This window comes from Zea mays, chromosome 3 (genome assembly GCF_902167145.1).
Source record: "Zea mays cultivar B73 chromosome 3, Zm-B73-REFERENCE-NAM-5.0, whole genome shotgun sequence".
NCBI classification, from domain to species: Eukaryota; Viridiplantae; Streptophyta; class Magnoliopsida; order Poales; family Poaceae; genus Zea; species Zea mays.
This window is the reverse complement of record NC_050098.1, coordinates 176,857,408-176,879,261: the sequence shown is the minus strand read 5'-3', so window position 1 is coordinate 176,879,261 and position 21,854 is coordinate 176,857,408. Positions and strand designations below refer to the sequence as shown.

Below are 21,854 nucleotides of genomic sequence, written 5' to 3'. Positions count from 1 at the left end.
AAGGCAAGCTTGGTGCCAATAGAGAAACAAAAATCCTTGAAGTCTTGGTTGTCAAACTGCTTGCCGTTGTCAACTGTTAGTTCGGACGGTACTCCGAAGCGGCAAACAATGTTCTGCCAGAAGAATTTTTGGGCAGTCTTTGATGTTATTGTAGAAACAGCCCTCGCCTCGATCCATTTGGTGAAGTACTCGACAGCGACGAAGGCGAACTTAAGGTTCCCCTGAGCGGTGGGCAGGGGCCCGACAATGTCCAGGCCCCAGCGCTGGAGGGGCCATATATGGGCGATCAGCTTTGTGTACTGCGAGGGGCTGCCTGACCGAGGAGAAAACTTCTGGCAGGCTTCGCAGGATCGTGTGACCCGATTTGCGGCGCAGATCATTGCGGGCCAGTAAAAGCCCTGGCGGATCACCTTAGCAGCTAGGGCCCTTGGCCCTGCGTGTGAGCCGCACGTGCCACTGTGGACTTCTCGTAGGATCTGCATGCCTTCGGCTTCGGTGACGCACTTAAGCATTGGCTGACTGACCCCTTTTTTGTAGAATTGGCCTTCAATCAGTGCGAAGTCTCGGCTTCGATGTCTAAGGCGCTTGGCCTCACTGATGTCGGCTGGATGATAATACCCCTGTAGGAACAGGGTTATTGGTGCCCGCCAGTCTTCGGTCATGATAAGGTTGACTATGCGGTAGCCTTCGCTGTCATTGGTTATTTGGATCCCTTCGGGGCTCCAGACGGCTGGCGTGCCGATGACATGAAAGAACACGTCGGAGGGCAGAGTTTCGCCCCTGGCGGCAGCCTTGGCCAATGCGTCGGCCTCTTCATTTTTGGCCCGATCCACATGCTGCAGGGTGAACCCCTTGAATTGCCTCTCGAGACTTCGGATAGCCGAGAGATATTGCATAAGTGCGGGGTCCTTTGCTGCGTAGTCTTTCTCGATCTGGCCGGCAACTATCTTGGAGTCTGTTTTAATGATACAGGTGGTGACTCCGAGGGCCCTTAGCTTGCGGAGGCCGAGGATGACTGCTTCATATTCTGCTATATTATTTGTGCATCTGTCTGATTCCAGAGCGAAGCTGAGGCGCGCTGCATATCTGTGCTTGACCCGGCTGGTGAGGTAATGACTGCAGCGGCGCCTGCCCCCGCATGGCACCATGCGCCGTCGCAATGAATCGTCCAAACCTTCTCTGTGGACGGGTCTGGTTGTGTTATTGGCCCAGTCCAGTCGACGACGAAGTCTGCCAGGACTTGTGACTTGATGGCTGTCCTGGGCTCGAAGCTGATGTGGTAGCCGGATAGTTCGGCTGCCCACTTGGCAATCCTCACCGATGCCTCCGGGTTTCTGAATAATTCGCCGAGTCCCCTGTCAGAGGTGACTCGGACCTTGAAAGCTTCAAAATAGTGGCGCAGTTTGCGCGAAGACATGACGACTGCGTAGGCAACCTTCTCCAGCTCTGTCATGTTGCACTTGGACGGAGTCAGTACCTCGGAGACATAGTACACGGGGCACTGCCGGACCACGCCCTCGACAGTCTGCTCCTGCACTAGTGCCGCGCTAACCGCATGTGGCGAAGCCGCGACATAGAGCAGCAGGGGGAGCGAGGGGTCGGGGCTGGTAAGGACAGCCAACTCTATCAGGTACTGTTTTAATGAGGCGAAGGCCGCCGCCTGCTCTGGTCCCCAGGCGAAGTCTTTTGCACCACGGAGTGTCTTGAGGAAGGGGAGACTTCGCTCGGCGGACCTAGAGATGAATCTGTTGAGAGCGGCCAATCTGCCTGTCAGGCGCTGGATGTCCTTGACGGACTGCGGAGGCGTCATGTCTATGATGGCTTGAATCTTGGTTGGGTTGGCCTCGATGCCGCGGTGTGATACCAGGTAGCCCAATATTTTGCCTTGGCGAACGCCGAAGACGCACTTTTCCGGGTTTAGGCGGAGTTGTGCGTCTCGCATGTTCGCGAATGTTTCGGCGAGGTCGGCGAGGTGGTCCTCCTTGCTCTTGCTGGCGACAACAATGTCGTCCACATATGTGAATATGTTTCTGCCAATTTGCCCTTCGAGCACTGTTTTGGTGAGCCTGGAGAAGGTGGACCCGGCGTTCTTGAGTCCCTCCGGCATTCTGATGAAGCAATGTGTGCCGAAGGGTGTTATAAAGCTGGTGCTAGCCTTGTCTTCTTCCTTCATGTATATCTGGTGGTAACCGGAGAAGCAGTCGAGGAGGGACATGACTTCGCATCCGGCCGCGCTATCGACTATTTTGTCGATCCGCGGCAACGGGAAATTGTCCTTTGGGCAGGCTTTATTGAGACTGGTGAAGTCGATGCACATTCGCCACTTCCCGCTCTTTTTCTGCACCATCACGACATTGGAGAGCCATGTGGGGTAAGCCACCGGCTCAATGAATTTGGCTTCCAGGAGGCGGTGCACTTCTGCCTTGGCGGCCTCCGTCTTCTCGTCGGACATCTTGCGAAGCCGCTGCTTTTTCGGCCGTACCGAGGGGTCGATTCCCAGACTGTGCTCAATTATTGAACGGCTGACGCCGACCAGATCGAGGGCTGACCAGGCGAAAACATCTTTGTTCTTGGACAGGCAGCAGAGGAGCTTTTCTTCTTCATGCGAAGTAAGGTCTTCGCTGATAATGACTGTCTGCCTGGGCGTGGCTTGGTCGAGGGGGACAGTCTTGGTCCCGTCGTTGCTCTGCAGCTGTGCCTTGTCGTGTTGCTTATTGGTTGGGCTGGCGGGCGCGGGGACCTCACGTTGGGTCGTGAGGCAGTGCACATTTCTTTGACCGGGCACGAAGTCCCGCTCTATGTTGCGCGCAGTCTGTTGATTGCCGAAGACTGTGATGACGCCTAACGGACCTGGTATCTTCATACATAGGTACAGTCCGTGAATGGCTGCTTCGAACTTATTGATGGAGCCCCGGCCCATGATGGCATTGTAAGGATATACCATGTCCACAATATCAAAGGTTATTTGCTCACTTCGGGCATTGGGTGCTACACCGAAGGAGAGAGGCAGTTGTATCTTGCCGACGGGGAAGGTGCCCTTGCCGCCGAAGCCATACAGCGGGTTGTCCGAAGGCTTAAGCAGGCTGTGGCTTATGCCCATGCGATCGAAGGCGTGGAGGAAGATGATGTCCGCCTGACTGCCGTTATCAACTAGGACTTTGTGCAGGTCCCAACCTGCCACGCTGCAATTGATAACCATGGCGTCGCAGTGGGGGGCGCTGCGCAGGTCGACGTCTCGTGCGTCGAAGGTTAGCGGTATATGGGACCACTTTGTCTGCATGACTGGGCCAGTGACGGCGACGTGGTTTATGCTGCGGTAGTGGTCCCGCTTCTGCCGCTTGGTGTCGAAGTCAGTGCTGGACCCCCCAGTTATCATGTGGATGACTCCGCGATATGGTTGATCGGCAAAGTCTTCCTGCTTTGGAGCGTGGGGGATGTTTTGATGGTGTGGTGGTGGGGGTGGAGGAGGTACGATTTGTACTTCCTGATGGTGTTGGTAAGCGTGGTGCGGTGGATGCGGGGCGAGAGCGTGGATATATGGTGGAGGAGGTTGCTGGTAATTGTGCGCGACAATTCTGGGGTTGTCGGCCGGCTGCGCCCGTGCCATTCTTTCTCTGGTGGCCTTCGTCTCGGGGCAGTCTTTGGTCTGGTGGGCGCAATCTTCGCCATGGAAGAGGCAGTAGAATCGGCGTGGCGGCTGCGCACGCCCTCGGCCCCTACCACGAGTTCCATTTTCGCGACCCTGGGGGGATATTCCTGGCGACGAGGGGGGTCAGCAGCGGGATGCTGGTTGGCGATGTTGTGCACTTGCTGCTGATTGCGGCTGTCTCGACCGGAGTCTGGCTGCGGAGTCCTCGTCCACGTGCGGCTGGACTGTGGGGCATCTTTGGGTTTCCGCTGTGACTCAACCTTGCGTTGGTGGAGCTCCTCGGATTTGGCATATTTTTCAAAGAGTTGATATAGCTCCTGGAGGTTCTTGGGCGGGTCTCTGATACAGTGGCTGTAGAGGACGCCGGCGCGAAGACCACTGATGGCGTAGTGGATAGCTATTTGATCATCAACGGAGGGCAGCTGTGACTTGAGTATTAAAAATTTGCGGTAATACTCCCGCAGAGTCTCCTTTTCCAGCTGCTTGCAAAGCGAGAGCTCGGCCAAGGCGTCGGTGTCTAGGCGGTACCCTTGGAAGTTGAGCAGGAACTTGTCCCTGAGACTTCTCCAGGAATCAATGGACAGTGGAGGTAATCTGGTGAACCAGGTGAGAGCTGGGCCCTCTAGGGCAATAATGAAAGACTTCACCATTGTGGCGTCGTCCCCTCCGGCGGATGCAACGGCGACCTGATAACTCATTATGTATTGCGCCGGGTCAGTGCTGCCGTTGTACTTGGGATAGGTCCCTGCCCGGAAGTTAGCTGGCCAAGGCGTCACTTGCAGGTGTGGCGCCAGGGGACTTTGCTCGTCGAGATAGTTGACTCCTTGGAATGGCGCGGCGTGCGGGAAGGTGTGGTCGCGCTGGGGGAAACGCGAGTCCTCCGGTTGCGCGCGGTGTTGCAGGGATGGCCCATGCTGCAGGCCGAGGTGGCCTTCGCGCATGTCCTCGAATTGTGCAGGGTGGCTCGTGCTGAAGGCCGAGGTGGCCTTCGCGCTGCATCAGCGCAATCTCCCGCTCGAGTTCCTAGGCCTTCTGCTCTTCGTCGCGTATCATTTGCCGCACTTTGGCTAGTGCGGACACACGCTGGCGCTTGGCCTCCAGTATCTCCTTCTGCCTCTGGAGATTGCGGTTCTTGAGGCGCAGGGCGCGCAGCTGTAGCTGCTCTTCTGCTGAGACGCCGAGGACTTCACCGTCCTCGGTGAGGTCCGCGCCCTCCGGTGGTGCGAAGCCTGAGGGTGGCTGCGGTTGTCCCTCAGGACCGCAGGTGCGGAGGGTGTCATCTCCGCAGGTGCGAGGAACATCGTCTTCAGTGGCCTCTTGGCGGGTGGATTGGGTGAGGGCGAGGGCCTTGCCCTTTCTTGCGGCGAGCAGTGCTGCCTTCGCAGCCTCGTCAGCCTTCGGGTTAGCTCTCTTGGGTGCCATCGCGGGTGGTTTTCTCGTAGCACGAACGGTGGGCGCCAAATGCTGGAACTTGCACACGGGCACAAGTCGATCCAACAGTGGGGGGGATGTTAGCACAAACAGGGTTTTAGCACGTGATGGCAAAAGCACTGTTCATCTGGTCTCTCACGGGCACTGTGCGGGGGTATTTATAGGTACCTGAGCGCGCAGCGCCTTGAGCTAAGGACACATGTGCCCTCAGCTACCTAGGTTATCCCCAGAATATTCCCATAAAGCGGGGTTACAGACCGTAATTACAGGGATGCTTTTACAAATTAGGCCCGTAACGCACAGCGGCCACGCGGGGCCCGTTACGATGGGCCGGATCGCACGTGGGCCTCTGAGCTGGACGAGGCCGCACAGTGGGATGCCCTTCGTCGCCGGTCTTCGTCTGGCGCGGTACATGCGAAGGGTGTCCCTGCCTGCTTTGTCTGTGTTAGCTCAGCTGCTGCAGCGAAGGCTTCGAGCGAAGGGTGGCGCCTTTGCCTTCGCCCCAACACCAGTCATCCTCGTTGAAGAAGCCCTCTTGATGAAACTCTCTGTGTTGAGGCCTTCGGTTCTGCTCATCTTGAGTAAGATGGTGAACTTCTTCAGAGGCTTCGTCTATCTGCCTTTGCAGATCAGCCAGCCTAGCCATCTTTTCCTTCTTCCTTTGCACCGGCTGATGGAGCATCTCCATATTTCTGATCTCTTGGTCCAAGTCGTCCTCCTGAGGCGTTGGACTGGTGGCCTTCCTCTTCTGGCTTCGGGCCTCCCGAAGAGAGAGGGTCTCTTGGTTGGGGTCCAGCGGCTGCAGAGCGGCAGCCCCTGTTGCTGAAGCTTTCTTTGGCGGCATGACGAAGGTCTATGCTTGTCGAAGGTGTTCGAAACTCAAAAAGTGGAAGTGAGTTTACCGGAGGTGGGCGCCAATGTTGGGGACTTGTTCTCAAATGCTAAGAGTTAAGAACAAGGCAACATAAAAAGTGTTAAATGTTAAAGTCCTTCGTCCTTCGAAACATTATCTCCCTTCGGATATAATGAATTCTGGATGAAGGTTATGAAGAACAAACCTTCTTAAACACAATAGATGATGAAGAAGGATTCATACACAAGATATGAAAAAATAATGTAAACACTTTAAATGTTATTACCAACTTATTTTTATTTGCGTGATTGTATCAACAATAACAAATTATAAATGTACCTTCGGCTCGAAAGAAAGCAGGGGTACAAACGTGACGCGAAAGTAAATGCCAAGTCAGCGTGAACAGTACGGGAGTACTGTTCATCTATTTATAGGCACGGGACGCAGCCTATGTAAATTACACCCATGCCCTTTACATTTGCTAATAACTCTATAGTAATCCATCGGGGTCCAAATAGCCTTTTCCCTTTTAAGTCGGTTTCTTTTTCTGCTATCACGCCGAAGCTCCCCTGCGCATAGCTTTGGCTCTGCGCCATCCTTCATACTCTTTGTGCATCTTCATGCTATGGTTTTGATTTGTGTCCGAAGGTACCTGTTTACACATTATACTCCAGAGGCATAGTTAAATCATGTTTTTGAGGACCTTCGGAAGTCGAAGGCCCCCAACATGAAGTTTTCAAATTGATATCATAATGTGTTTTCAAAAGGGGAGAAAGTATCTTCAAAAATTTGTAAAATCCTTTTGAACACTAAGAGGAGAATTTCATTGAGGGGGAGTTTTGTTTAAGTCAAAGGAAAAGCATTTGAAACAGGAGGAGAAAAATTCAAATCTTGAAAATGCTTCTTTTAATCTTATTCATATACCTTTAACTATTTGCAAAAAGTTTTGAAAAGAATTTTACAAAGAATTTGCATAACAAAACTTGTGGTGCAAGCGTGGTCCAAAATTTTAATAAGAAGAAAACCATCCATGCATATCTAGTAGAAATAATTATTGGTTTCATTCCAAGCAACCTTTGCACTTACCTTATACAAACTAGTTCAATTCTGCACTTTTTTATTTGCTTTGGTTTGTGTTGGCATCAATCACCAAAAAGGGGGAGATTGAAAACGAAATAGGGTCAAATCTTTTTCCTAAATAATTTTGGTGGTTGAATTGCCCAACACAAATTATTGGACTAACTAGTTTGCTCTAGATTATGAGTTCTACAGGTGCCAAAGGTTCAACACAAACCAATAAAAAGTCCAAGAAAGGGTTTAAATAAAAAGAGCAAAAGACAACCAAATGCTGCCCTGGTCTGGCGCACCGGACTGTTTGGTGTGCCACCGGACAGTGTCCGGTGCACCAGGGTGGATCAACTCAAACTTGCTAGCTTCAGGAATTTGGGGAGCCACTCCGCTATAATTCACCGGACTGTCCGGTGTAGCACCAGACTGTCCGGTGTGCCAGCGGAGCAGCGGCTATCTGCGCCAACGGTCGTCTGCAAAAGTGAACAGTGAACAGTGAACAGTGCAACTGCGTGCGCAGAAGTCAGAGCAGGCGCCAGAAGACGCACCGGACAGTGAACAGTGACTATCCAATGCACCACCGGACTGTCTGGTGGCCCCACAAGTCAGAGCTCCAACGGTCGAACCCTAACGGTTGGGTGACGTGGCTGGCGCACCGGACAGTGTCCGGTGGCGCACCGGACTATCCGGTGCGCCATACGACAGCAGCCATCCCCAATGGCCACTTTGGTGGTTGGGGATATAAATACCCCCCAACCACCACACTTCAAGGCATCCAAGTTTTCAGCCAACACATTCAATACAAGAGCTATAGCATTCAATACAAGACACAATTAGAGTGAATCAAAATCTCTCCAAGTCACAATTCCACTCAAAGCAATAGTGACTAGAAGAGAGAGTTTTTGTCGTGTTCATTTGAGCTCTTGCGCTTGAATCGCTTTTCTTCTTCCTCATTCTTGTTCTCCCAACATTTGTAATCAAAGCAAGAGACACCAATTGTGTGGTGGTCCTTGTGGGGACTTAGTGTCCCAATTGATTGAGAAGAGAAGCTCACTCGGTCTAGGTGACCGTTTGAGAGAGGAAAAGGGTTGAAAGAGACCCGGTCTTTGTGACCACCTCAACGGGGAGTAGGTTTGCAAGAACTGAACCTCGGTAAAACAAATCACCGTGTCACACTCTTCATTTGCTTGTGATTTGTTTTAGCTCTCTCTTTCAGACTCGATTTTATTTCAAACGCTAACCCCAGCTTGTAGTTGTGCTTAAAGTTTGTAAATTTCAGATTCTGCCTATTCACCCGCCCTCTAGGCGACTTTCGCACTGTCAGTCTCAACACCACCGAGTGTCGTACTTGTCCTGACCAATTCGTCATCTTGCTTTCCTAATTTTTTGAGTGTTCTGGCGTAGCTCTGTAGTCAAACAGATCTTCTCCTTGTAGGCTGTCTTCCTCTATAAGTGTCGGTATGTCATTGGAAGAGTCCTGGTGTAGTGCGGACAATCCGGCCTCAGGGGTTGTACGGTCTGTGCCCTGTACGTTGGTCCGGTCTTTATAGCCGGACTGTCTACCATACATGCAAAGAACTGCACAGTTGTTGTTTTATTTTCTGTCTTTGTGGCTGTTTGATTTTCCTCAATGGCCTTTGGTCTCCATCTCTTTTGTGGTGGCGGATACTGCGGATGTGTGTCATTGAATATTTTTTCCGCCTCCTTTTCCTGGTTCTCCTTTGCTCTTAGACGCTGTAATTTTCACTTTTGTGATTGCGTCAATCCCGATGGGCACCATCGGGGCATGGAGTATTTTGAATCAGCCGTTTTGTTGACAGTCGTATCTTCTTTTTTGTTTGTGTTGGCCGATTTACCAAAAATCATCGGCCCTTCGTTATTTTGTTGTACGATGACATCTATTGTTCATATTTCAATGACGTCCCCTTTTATCGTACTGTTGGAGGCCATAGCTATATACCCCCCTACCGGATTAGTCAGCCTTTGGGGCCGAGTGGTTCGGCAATCTTGTTGGGCATGTGCTTGTGGACCAGATTGAGGGGCTCTCAATCGGTCTTGTACTGGAGGCGTCAACCTGGCAAAGACAGATGACTGGGGTGCCCCCCAAGCGGAGTATTGTGGTGTCCTGAAAGGATATGGTGGCATACCCCACATCTGATTCGGGATATATGGTGGTGGTGGTATGTATGTATAATGATATGACATAGGTGTGTATGGGAGTGGCGGTGTCCATGCATGTACGTTAGGTCTTAGTTGGACATTATGACCTCTCGTCCTTTCCGATTGGTGAGGTGGTCCAATCGGCCTAACCTACTGTCGCTCCTGGGTGGGTAAGCGAGACCGCTTTGGTGGCCGATCACTGGGGTCGGCCTTCTTTTTCACATATTTAAACAATAATTGATCAAAGGTTGGGCTGGATTTGACCAACTGACTAGCGGCCTTGAACGTGTTAGTTTTCCACATACCTATTTCTGGTCCTCGTGGTTTGAAGGTACGTGGTCTCCGTCGCTCCTCGGCGTTACCGGACCGTCCGCTGGAACGCTCCGGACCGTCCGGTGATGTTACGGACCATCCATGCTTGGGCACCAGACTGTCCGTGATGCGTAGTATGGGTTCTCGCGCATGTCCCCTTGTCTGTGCTTGCCCTCCAGTGCCGGAGGTTGTGATGGTCACCTTCAGTGTCTCCCCTCCATCAGGAGTCTTCTCGGTCACCACTTTCCTGCAAGAGATTTTGTTGTTTCCATCGGCCTCCCGTGCGTTGCCGATGATGACTTCTTTTTCTTTGCCCTTATCGGCTGTGCTGGGCCGAATTAGGATCTTTTTTCCATTGAAGTCGATCACATTCATTGGGAAGGGCTCCGTGTCCTCCTGAAATTTCAATCGTCCCTCGTTAATGGCCGATTGGATTTGTCGTCGAAACACATTACCATCATTAGTGGCATGGGAAAATGAGTTGTGCCACTTGCAATATGCGTGACGCTTTAGTTCGTCGGCGGGTGAAACGGTATAATCGATCTTAATGTTACCATTTTTTAGTAATTCCTCAAATATCTTATCACAGTTGCCAACATTAAATGTAAACTTAACCTCCTCCTATCGTTTCTTTTGAACTGACTGCAAGGAGGAGCAAGCCAAAGATTTGGCCTGCTTGGGACAAACTATTTCGGCAGTGTAAACTTCCTTTGGTTCATCGTCCGAACTACTTTGATTGTGTTCTACTATATGGGCACTATGATGAACCGTTTTGACTAGTTCTTTGCTTCGATTTTCACAAGCCAAAGCTCTTTAATGTAATTGTGCTAGCGTAAAGAACTGGATGCCTTCTATTTCTAATTTCTCTTTTAAATAATAGCGCAATCCATCAAAGGCTATTCCCACCATTTGTTTATCTGTTAAATGAATTTGAAAGCATCAGTTTCTCGTATCCCAGAATCTTCGGATGTAATCACTAACCGATTCATCCTTTTCTTGTCGTAGGGCCACTAAGTCTACAAGATCTAGCTCGTAATCGCCAGAGAAGAAATGTTCATGAAATTTTTGTTCTAAGTCTCCCCATGACAAAATGGAATTAGGAGGGAGCGTAGCATACCATGTGAATGCAGTCCCTGTCAAAGATAATGAAAATAAATGTATACGGAATGCTTCGGTGTCGGCCAATTCTCCTAATTGTGCTAAGAAATGGTCTATGTGCTCACGCGTGCTATTTCCTTAGCCACCCGAAAACTTTGCTAATTCGGGTATTCTGGTCCCCTGTGGGTATGGGAGACGGTCAAACTGGCTATTATAAGGTCTCCGATATGAATGCCCTCCGGGGACTATACTAACTCCGAGCTTATCTCGGAACGTCCCAGCTATTTTCTCTCTTACTATATCGATGGCAGCCGGTGGGAGACCACCGGCTCTTTGGTCCAATATGGGTGAGTTTGTTTGGATGTTGGTATGTTGTTTTCCTCCCTATTGGTTTAGGTTTTGCAGCGCGTTAATACATGTCGTATGAGGCTCGTAGGACTGGCCATTCCTTTCTGGCCTTCTGGGGGCCGGAAAGTACTCACTCTCATGGGTTTGGTAGATTATATTATGGTGCTGGTGTGTCGTATGGTGAGATGGGGAGTCTAGCTAGCATGGATAAGGAGTTGGATATCCATCCTTCTCAAAAAAAACTCTGTGCCAGACCGTCCGGTTAAATACGCAGACCGTTCGACATTATATTCGGACTGTCTGGTGTCATACGCGGACGGTCCGAATGAGTTATCTAGGGTTTGCACGGTATATGGCGGCTTGGGTGCAGGCCTCGGTAATTCGCTTCTAAAAATGGGATCGGCCGCCGCTGGCCTGGATGGTCCACGCTCACGTGCGGACGGTCCGGACATGCGCAGATCGGCAAATTTATCGCCGATGTGCATGGGAGGCTGTTGTTGCCCAAGGTACATGTTTATCGGCATCCTATAAAGGGGTTGTGACTAGTCGGGACAACCTGTAGCCAATGAATTATGTGTGTATTCCCTCAGTTCAATCTCGTGCGAAGGAAGATTCGCAATAGTAGACTTATCAAGCGCACGCACTAGCCTTTTATGATCATTTTGTATATCCCCTACGATACGTTGCATCTGCTCTCGCTGTTTGTCTATGTAAGCTTTAAGAGATTGGAGTTCATTGGTGCTACTTACATTGGGGGTATTCGTAGTAGGTCAGAGCGAAGCCAGATCTGTCGCCTGTTGCCGAACGACTTTGTTGTTCCTGTCCACCTTGAAGTCGGCCAGGAATTTCGCCTTTGCTTCTTGGATCAGCTGCTCCTGGCGCTCCTCGAATAGGAGTTGTTCTTCAGCCGATAAGGTTTCCCATGTCGGCTTGATGATATTGCTGGTGGAAACTTCAGAGCTATCCTTTAAACCGGCCATTGAGGACCGATCTCGATAGGTCTGTATGAAATCTTTCCCAGCGGAGTCGCCAAAAAGTATGTTGACACCTTTTTCGGACGCCAATCACTACACAAGAACCGTGGCGGTGCTCTCTGCACAGGGGCGGACGGTCCGCGGCCAGGGGTCGGACGGTCCGCGACCTGGCGCAGGGCTAGGGTTTCCTGCCTGACGACCGGACGATCCGCGCACTTGGGCCGGACGGTCCGCGCACTTGGGCCGGACGGTCCGCGCACTAGGGCCGGACGGTCCGCGCGTGCGCAGGGACGGCGGAAGTCGCCAGCGGCGCCTGGATCTCGCTCCCGAGAGGAACCCCGTCGGGGAGGAGAGATCCTAGGAGTTGTCTAGGCTCGGCAGGCCGACCTAGGGATGAAAGTAGGATGGAAAAATCTCGTACCGACCGTTATCGTATAACCGATTTGGTTAGTTTTGTCCCGATCGATTTCGATCCCAACGTAAAAAACGAAAACGGGATATAGAAAACGGTAAACGGAAACGGAAACGATAGAGTGGGTTTCCCGACCGTTTAGCCGGGATCCCGTTTTTAATCGGGATGATCCCGTTTTATTACCGTATTTTATAATTCGGGGTCACTTGAATATAGCCTGCTCCAAATCTCCAATCCAGACAACACTTTGAGGCCCAACCCATCTAAGAAAAACCTAACCTAGCACTGTCTCTCCCAGCTATAACGCAACGCCGCCGCCCGTCCCTAGCCCAAGCTCCCAGCCGTAACGCCACCGCTCGTCCCTAGGCCCTGGCTAGCGGCTAGCTCGCGCGTCCTGCTCTGTGCTCTCTCGGTCTCTCCCAGCCCCAAGCTCCCAGCGCCAGCCGCCTGCTCGCCAGAAGCCACGGCTCCACCGCAGATTGGCCTCACCGCGGCACGCCGGCACCGGTGACACGCCGTGACGCCGTGCCAGCCGCCCAGCCTCAACAGCTCCTCCACCACACGCCGTCGTGACGTGCCGTCCCTCCACTGCTGACTGCTCCACAGGCCACGGCTCCCTCTGTCCCTCGCAGTCGCAGCACCAGCACGACACGGCAGCCGACAGGAACTCTCTTCAGCGGCTACGGCTCCATTCCTGAGATGACGCCTCCGGTTGGAAATAATACTCCCTCAAGCTCAACCATAAAATTAGCCAAGTTGATGTCTACCACAAGAGCGCCTTCTACACACAAAACAAATTCGGTATTCATATACATGCTAAGTGATCCAGATGTAAGCAAGTGATTATGAATATATGTTTTAAACTTTATATTGTGTCATGTGTGCTAGTAGACTTATATGGCTTCTTATGTTAGCCAAGAGTCCAAGACTTATCACTCATGTGCTACATTAAACTATGTGTGCTTCACATTTATATGGCTTTTATCTATGTTTAATTAAGACTTGTGTTTATATTTTTTATATTTGTTGTTAAGTTTTGAATATATGGTTTCATGGTGTGATTTTACCGAACAAAAATACTGGTTCCCGTCCGATTTCGGCTTTAATCCGACCGTATCGTATCGGTTTTCGATTCCTGTATTTATCCCGTTCGTTTTCGTTACCGATATATCCCGTTTTCGTTTTCGTCCCGTAAGGTAAATATGAAAATGAAAACGGTAGAGGTATTTTACCGACCGTTCCCGACCGTTTTCATCCCTAGGCCGACCTAGACTCCTCTAATCGACGTAGAGTCGAAAAGAAGCGGAGAATTTGGGGATTGAGAGGCTACACTAGAACTAGACTAGAACTACTTCTAATTGTACAGGAAATAAATGCGAGATAAAAGTGTTATTGATTCGATTGATAATTACATATCGGTCGTATTCCTCTGTTTTTATAGAGGAGGGGGCTGGACCCGTTACAATCAAACTCCCCGAGCTAATTCCGTAAATTTCGTCAACAAACACAGCAAGAAACTCGGAACTCTAATCTGTTCTACGTACGCGCGGACCGTCCGGCCTAGAGACGCGGACCGTCCGGACCACGGGCCGTCCGGTCGCTCAATTCAGTGCTCAACACTCGTCATCGCTAACGAAATCATGAGCCACGCAAATCAACGCTAATGAAGCAGGACGTCTTAGCTAAAGTATTGACCGAGGTGGATACTTCTCAAGAGGCTCGAGTAATGTGTATAACGATAGCGGTCAACTTAGGGTCTGTTTGATCAAAACGGCTAAAGATCAATCTTTGCATTTTAGTGGTATTTAGTTACTAAATTGCTAAACATTAGAATTAACTGAAGGACTAAACTACTTTAGCCTCTAGTCTTTAAGGAGTGACTAAAAAAGACTGATTCCACCTGTTGCCCCTTATTTATTTTGTTGATGTGGCCCCCTTATTTATTTTAGTTGATGTGGCGAAAGGTAGTGGCCGGAGAACGGTAAAGTGGTATTTTGGTCTCTTAAGTTATTTAATGAGTTGTAAACATTTTATCTATGAAACTAAATAGTGTAGATTGTAGAAACTAAACTTTCAGTCCCTGATTAGCAGTGGAACTAAATTTCATAGCAGTTTTTTTTTTGTGTACGTAGCTCACAAATCATCACGGACACTAACCCCTACTACATTGGAGTATTTGCTACTGAAGCGAGCGCAGCTAGGTACAGTACCGAGGAGAGGTGAAAAAGAACACTATTGCCACCACTACCGGCGTCGCCTCTGAACTGCAAGGCTAGCCACGGTCGTACAGAGCTCCTGTGGAGGAGAAATAAGTATCAGCGAGAATAAAGGGGGAGGGAGAGAATCGAATGGATCGCCAACTTTTCCAACCCGCTTTTGCGCAGCGGTTGCAGGGGAAATTGATACGCCCCTGTACAGCAGGCAGCAGCTCGTGCATTTACCGCCCCCTACAGTCCAGAGAAGACAAGCGCTAGCGGGAAAAAGGAAGCGCCTATCTCAGCTCTGGAGCAGCGAAGCACAACACAACGCGCGCGCGCGCGCGCGCCGCGGTTCATCATGGGGTTAGCAAGCACTTACGTACTAGCAGCAGGAATGAATTGGTGTACGTAGTGGGGCGCCTGATCGAAGTGAAAGGCTGGGAGGACAGGGTTTTTACTGCCTGAATTATGGGGACGGTGCAGACCAGTACGTAGGGCTGTGCGTGCGTGCGTGCGTGCGTGCGTGTTCGGGCTTGATATGCTGCTCGATCGATCGATCTGGTGGTACTCCACCACGCACGAACGACATCGGTGATTGTTCATGTGGTGGAACTGTGGAAGGAGCCTATCGCAGCGTCGTTTTAAGCTTATGGTAGCTACTGAACCTTTGCATTGAACCCAGTTCTTGGCTAGCTTCTTGCATTATTGCATCCTATCGCAGCGATCGTTTGCATGCTGCGATCGTCCACGAAGCGCTCGCCGCGGGCTTACATCTGGACATCTAGTTGACCCTACCCTAGCTAGGGCACACCCACGCCTGATTAGGGCTGATTACATTACAGCTTTGCTGCCGTACCCGTACGCGCTCGTGCAGCTATCTTCTGACGCCAGCTTAGCTGAGTAGCAGTGGCGTCAGGGATCAGATCATCATCAGACTAGCTGCTGCACGGTTGGCGTGGCGTATTATTACTAGCCGGCTTCGTTCCTCATCAGCTCCAAAAATAATACAGAAAAGACTAGAAGAAAGGAATTGGCGAATGAAACAATGCTAGCTAGCTGTTCATGTTCATGCTGTTGTCATGCATGCTCGGCGTATGCAGCGACACGCACGTTCTCCTTTTCGGCTCCGGAAGCATATGCGGCGCCTGATATCGGGCTGAATATTCCCGGTGAATCTACTCCACCCCCGCGCTTTACACAAACACAAACGATAGCTGGGCTAAATCTAGGGCTATGCTTCCTGCAGCACTGCTCCCGTCGTCCCTGCCGCTGCGGCTGACCACCACACACATCTCATCACTGTCCAGTTCTACTCGCAACTCTGTCTCCGTCACCGTGTCACGTCCCATAAACTTTTCTCCCTCCTCTCTCTCTCTCCCTCTCTCCACTGTGCTTTCAATTTCCACCGAGATGAGGTCACCCCCGCTAGCTGCTAGTAGCTGCTCCGACTTCAAGCCTCCAACTCACATCACATTTCATTCACATATATACACTCCCTCCGCCTTTGCTTTTATTCCGATCGATGATGGATGTAGCAGTAGCGCACTCCATCCGCCACACTAGATAAGCAGCGTCTCTCCCTCTCCTGTCTCGATCTCTCCACCAACCACCATTGCTGAGGCTGAGCTCTGGATGAGCTCGGCTTGCCTCCTGGAGCAGTGGATCATGAGCAGTCCGGAGGACGACGAGACAATGTTGTCCTTGGCCGAAGAAGTGGACGAGTGTGTGTTCATGATGGACTACGAGCGGCCACCACCAGCCATCGCCATGCATCACCAAAACCCATACCACGTCTTGGAGGTTTGTTGGTTTGTTCATCTCGTCATCATCTGCTGCTCCTACAATCTCGTATGATCAGCTGATGGTACGTACCTTTCTACTAGTTACGGGGGTTTCGTTTCGCCATTTCTGATCCAAATCCTTCGTTGCGTTACCCTGTTGTTTGCGTCTGCGCTATACATATACGTATCGTCAGGCTATCGTTGAGCCCAGCACACAGGTGGAGATCGAGGTACATGAGAGGGCCATGAAGCACTTGAGAGAGATCGGGGAGGAGAGGCGGACGAGGAGCTTATTGAAGAGGAGGCTGATGATGAGGCTCAGGAAAGACGGCTACGATGCGTCGCTCTGCAGGTCTTCTTGGGTCGCTACCGCCGAGCACCCGGGAGGTAATGTGATCATCAGTCTAACGGCTTATATTAGGAGTGTTTGTTTGGAGTAACTACTATTTTTATTCTATTTTAGTTCTAAATTACGGAAAATAAAACTCTATTATTTTAGTTTATGCATTTAGCAATTTAGAAACTAAAATAGAGAGACATTAGTCCCTAGAAACTAAACATCATTTAATTTCTCTCTTCGTTTTTACCATTTTTGTCCTTGCTATCTGTTCTTATAAACTTCTAAAACTGGCGCTGGGCTGCCTGCTGCCTGCAGAAACTGCTGTCATTGGGCAGCATGTTTCTTCTTTTGGTATGATAATACTTCCCAAATTTACCATTCTCCGCAGGAAGTCCCTGTGATTTATCTGACTGAACTATTCCTTTCTCTTTTTTTATGTTGCATCCTCTTTTCTTTCATATTCCTTTTCCTTTTAGGAACTGTTTACTGTGTCTGTGTGCTCCTAGTCTCCTACCACATCATACCATGGCACTGCAACTGATCAATGCCACCATTATAAGGGATCCGTCCTTGCTTGTCAGCACGCACTCGATTACTAGTTAATCCATCGTATTCGTGGTTATCAGACAAACAAAAAAAACACAACGCTCGCTGTCGCTGCAAATGATCAATAATGGCGCCGTTTGCTGCAGGCGACTACGAGTACATCGACGTGGTCGTTGCGGGGGAGCACGGCGGGGGCGCGGCCTCGTCGTCTTCCACTTCCAGCAGCAGCTCCAGGATCGTGGTCGACATCGACTTCAGTTCCCAGTTCCAGCTCGCCAGGCCGGCCCCGTGGTACGCGCAGCTCTGGGCCCGGCTGCCGCCGGTGTTCGTGGGGCCACGCGCGAGGCTCCGGAAGGCGGTGTCGCTGCTCTGCGAAGCGGCGCAGCGGTCGCTGCGGGAGAGCGGGCTGCACGTCCCGCCGTGGCGGAGGTCCGGGTACATGCAGGCCAAGTGGCTCCCCGGCGGGACCTCGGAGGTGGTGGCGGCGGCGGCACAGAGGTCGGTGGCGATAGCGAGGGGCGCGGGCGGCGGGACCCGGAGGCCAGGCGCGGGCGCGGGCGCGGGCGGCCTCTCGATGGCGCTGCTGTCCAGCTCCGGCGCTGAGGCCAACGGCTGTCAAGGCCAAGCTGGGTCCATGTGGGCGTAGTGCTCTTTTTACTGATCAGAGGATCATCAGAATAGGCCGCAGAAACTAGCTACACCATTTTGTGCATTGGTTAGGTAGGTTAGCACTGGTAGTAAGAACTGCTTAGTAGCAGCAGTAGCATTTTGGGTTGAGCCACGGCCATGTCGTCATGTGGATGTGGTTTGTGTGTGTTTCTTTTGTTTTCGTTGCAAGCTGTGCTGTCTGCCTGTCTCTTGCTTGGTTAGCCAAGCGCCCAAGCCATGCGGCAGACGACGGACTTTGCTTCGGTGGTGGGGTAGTTTCCGAGGCCGCAGCAAGAGAGATCAGCAATGCGATTTCTGAAAAGGTAAGGCTAAAAGTAAATCTGATCGCAACGTGTGCATGGGAAAGATAGTTCCTCGCCTGAAATTTTGTCGGTTCTGAATTCTGATGCTAGAGAAAGAAAGAAAGAAAGAAAAAAGTCGCAATGAAATCTGGGGGCTCGTGAGCCCCCCTGTCTATGGGACGGGACTGTTGCCGTGCCCTGTTTGCCTGTTCCACAAGAAGGACGCCTGAGCGGTGGCACAGTGGCCGTACCTGCGACTTGTACGGGGTCAGAAGGGGTCACGGCAGGCACAATGACTCCCCGACGTGACACGTAACAGTGTGCGTGTGTTGCGTTGTACTACGTATTGGCACTGCAGCTCTGACCTCCTAGTATACCACGAGTACACACACACGGGAGCTGCAATGATAGCTTAGCGACCCTAACACGTTCTGTCATTACTACGCTCGTCGGAGTCGCGTCGGCGGAGGCTGCGCGCCATAACCGCCGTATCGCCGGAGGCCGGCGCTGGCTGCACTGGACTGCTGGTGCGAATCCGGCACACGGGGGTTCCAAGGGAGACGAAGGATTTTAAGTTTATGCATGCCTGCCTGCCTGCCAGATTGTTTGCACACTACTCCCCTTTTTTCAACTGTCTACAGTGTATGTGCTGGTGCTGCAGCCTGAAACTGCAAGTACTGTTGTAGACGCATAATGGATGGATGGATGCGAGTTCCTGTCATCAGCACATTTTTAGGGGTCATCTAGGCAGGCGTGTGTCGTGGACTTTTAGACGTCTATGGACTAGCTATAGGCGTCTAGGGCTCGAAAGTCTAGCTCGGCAACCTGGCCCGACACATCTCGTTGATAAGACGGGCAAGAACAAGAGCTCTGCTTCGCATGTTTAAACATGAAGAATATAAGCCAATATAGCAGAAAATTAAAATAAGTTAGGAGGTGTTTGAATGTAATAGTAATAGACTTAGGGGCTGTTTGGTTCGTGCCTAAATGTGTCACATTTTGTTTAAGGTTAGTCGTTCGAATTGAAGAACTAACCTTAGGCAGAAAAGTTAGGCAAAGTGTGACAACTTAGACATCAAACCAAACAGGCCTTTAATAGTTATCTGCTAAAATTAGCTGAGATATCCAAACAGTCTAGCTAATAGTCTAGCTATTAGCTACTTTTAGTAAATTAGCTACTAGTTAGCTAGCTAATTCAATTAGCAATTTTTAGTCAACTAACTATTAGTTCTAATGCATTCAAACGCAAAACTAAAGATAATTTAACAGCAGCTCCTGCCGCCTGTGCCCAGCAATGGCTAATTGTCGACGATGTTCTAGGCACAGTTTTGGTAAAAGTTGGAAACAAAAGGTTGGGCTGTTTATCCTATAGAACACACGAACTGTGAAGGCGGCAGATCTAACACAGCTAGTGACTCGGGCCCTTTTTTAAACTTTTGGTGCTGGTGTTCACTATGCAATTTTTGGTTGGTGGCCCAGCACGCGATTGATAACGGTCCAGGACGCATGACTGGACTTTTATCTTGGGCTTACACTCAAGGCCTGAAATCCCTTTCCCCCACTGTCTTTGCACTGCTACAAGCCTACAACTACCCGGCCAAGTGGCGCCCGTTCACGAAGCCATGCTGTCGCACAGAGGCACATTTGCCTCATGAGCACTAGTCAATGGCGCGCGCCAGCGCGCGCATGCAAATTAAATACTTAATACTGGCATACAAAGAGAGACATTATATTACAATACGGATATAAAGTGCTTCGATGATTATGGGCATTATATAATATGAAGAAATGGCTACATAAAAGGCTGAGTTGCAAACAATATGTTTCTGGTAGCATTTCAGTCTACATATATCAGGATGCATAGACAAAAAGACATGAGGATCCTGTTTTCCAGATTAGCGTCCCATAGAAAGATAGTAGTGATTATTACGTAATATGATTAGCATATAAAGATAGTAGTGCTCATTACATAATATGGTCATCATAGGATGTGTCGACGTACGTACAAACAGTATGTCTTCGACAACATTAAGTCTATGATGCATAGACAAAAAATATTTGGATACTGTTTTCCAAATAAGACATAAACATCTATGTTAGACAAAAGTTGGTGCGCTTAGTGACTAATATTAGGAACACCAGCCCCATCATTTTGTTTCCATGGACAATAGATCCTACAGGGAAAAAAAACTTGGTCAATTCATGTAAAATGAATGTTGTTGTGATGGAGAAAAAAATACGAACAACAGTCCTGTATTTTTTTAAATAGCGAAGAACAGAATTTATATGTATCCTGAGGGCAGTTGCACAGTGCGAGAAAATAGGCTATTTACACAGTGCAGGAAATGAGTGAAATAATCATACATTTATCCTTGTTAGTCGCATCCTCACCGCAATCGAATCTTAAAGATTTGTGCTTAGTCCTGATTCAAAGATAATGTTGAGACAATAAATATGAGAACCGAGAAGATAACCATCTAATGCATTTTATTTTAGTACCTTTTCGGTGGCGATTCAAAAGACTCTGGATTTTGGTCTTCAAGACTGTCTTCAGCTTCAAAACTGCTATGTTGCTGGCATGTAAATTAATTGGTAAACACATGAACATGTTAATTTAAATACGTTAAAAATGAATTATTAAACACGGTGAGTCTGACTTACCTCTAGAGAACTGGATGTAGATAGGTTGGACAATGCCGTAGAGGGTGAAATTGTCTGTCTTGTTCTCGATAGAAGTTTTGTTGGAGTTGACGGATGCATTGGAATGCTCAATTTGGTTGATGGCAAGGATAGGTCTCTTCCATGTGAAGCTATGACTGACTTGATTAGGAGTTCTTTTTCTTGATTTTGAAAAGACATTAGATTATAAACAACTACGAATGTGAATTTGAGAGACACAATGGCTGCTAAATCAGGAGGGATATTTGAGGTATCTGTAACTGATGTTAGGAGAGAAGTGCATGTTTTTCCAATGATTCTTTTAGCAACATTGTCGAAACAAAACATCCGCATTTCAGCAATGTCATCAGTAGCCATGAAATTGAGTTTGTACCTTGAAATATAAATATATTGAAGTTGTGAAAGCTTTGATTGGGAAGGAATGTAAACAGCAAGGTGAGTAATATATTGATTTGTATATCTAGTAATGGCCTAATTATGTATACCTTAGAATAGCATCTGTCGAGCCACATGTAGGACATGATGACACTGATGACCGCATGGATGGTTTGTTTGGACATGTATTACATGCTTTGTACCACCATGGATGATCATCAAGCAATCTTGTAATGGTTACAGTGCATTTAAAACCTTCCTCCTATTCCAAAAAAGGAACTCATTAGTAAACATAGATTTGAATCTGTTCACTTGATTTTTTAAAAATCATTTGTATATTGTATAAATGCATATATGCTTACTGGTAGTGTCAATGGTTCAGACTCTAATAGCTCTTTTAAATCCTTGTGTTGTGTTTCAGGAGGGTTAACAAACGCCGCTTGTTCGTTCGTTAGTGGAGGGAGCTTGATTGTTACATTTTCATTATGAATCCTGTAATTTTTTTTAAGACATGGAAAATATCTCTTAAATGGTTAATATGAAAAGTGAGGCAGGGATGGTGTCTTTTATGTTTTCATCGTCTATATGTTAAATATACCTTTGATAGTATGGTTGAGCTTCATTAATGGATGGATTGAAATACCAGTGGCAAGCTGCACCACCACTTAGATATACAGATC

The 21,854-nt window shown here is 49.4% G+C and overlaps 1 protein-coding gene and 1 long non-coding RNA gene across 2 annotated transcripts; both read left to right on the top strand.

The window, feature by feature from the left end:
- The first annotated feature begins 12,547 nt into the window (after nt 1-12,547).
- Nucleotides 12,548-13,377, top strand: LOC100273025 (uncharacterized). Its single transcript, NR_147042.1, has one exon. It is a non-coding gene; the product is annotated as an uncharacterized lncRNA (long non-coding RNA).
- Nucleotides 13,378-15,954: 2,577 nt separating this feature from the next.
- On the top strand, nt 15,955-18,153 carry LOC118476723 (uncharacterized). The gene is made up of 2 exons (XM_035966368.1): nt 15,955-16,671; nt 17,317-18,153. Exons 1-2 carry the CDS (start codon nt 16,530-16,532, stop codon nt 17,814-17,816), a joined length of 642 nt encoding a protein of 213 aa, XP_035822261.1. The 5' UTR covers nt 15,955-16,529; the 3' UTR covers nt 17,817-18,153.
- Nucleotides 18,154-21,854: the final 3,701 nt, after the last annotated feature.

What these genes read in the sequence shown, in the direction of transcription:
- LOC118476723 (XM_035966368.1), top strand. Translation starts at nt 16,530, where the DNA reads ATGAAGCACTTGAGAGAGATCGGGGAGGAGAGGCGGACGAGGAGCTTA. An exon ending in TACCGCCGAGCACCCGGGAG is followed by an intron (nt 16,672 to 17,316) that starts GTAATGTGATCA and finishes CGTTTGCTGCAG; the next exon opens with GCGACTACGAGTACATCGAC.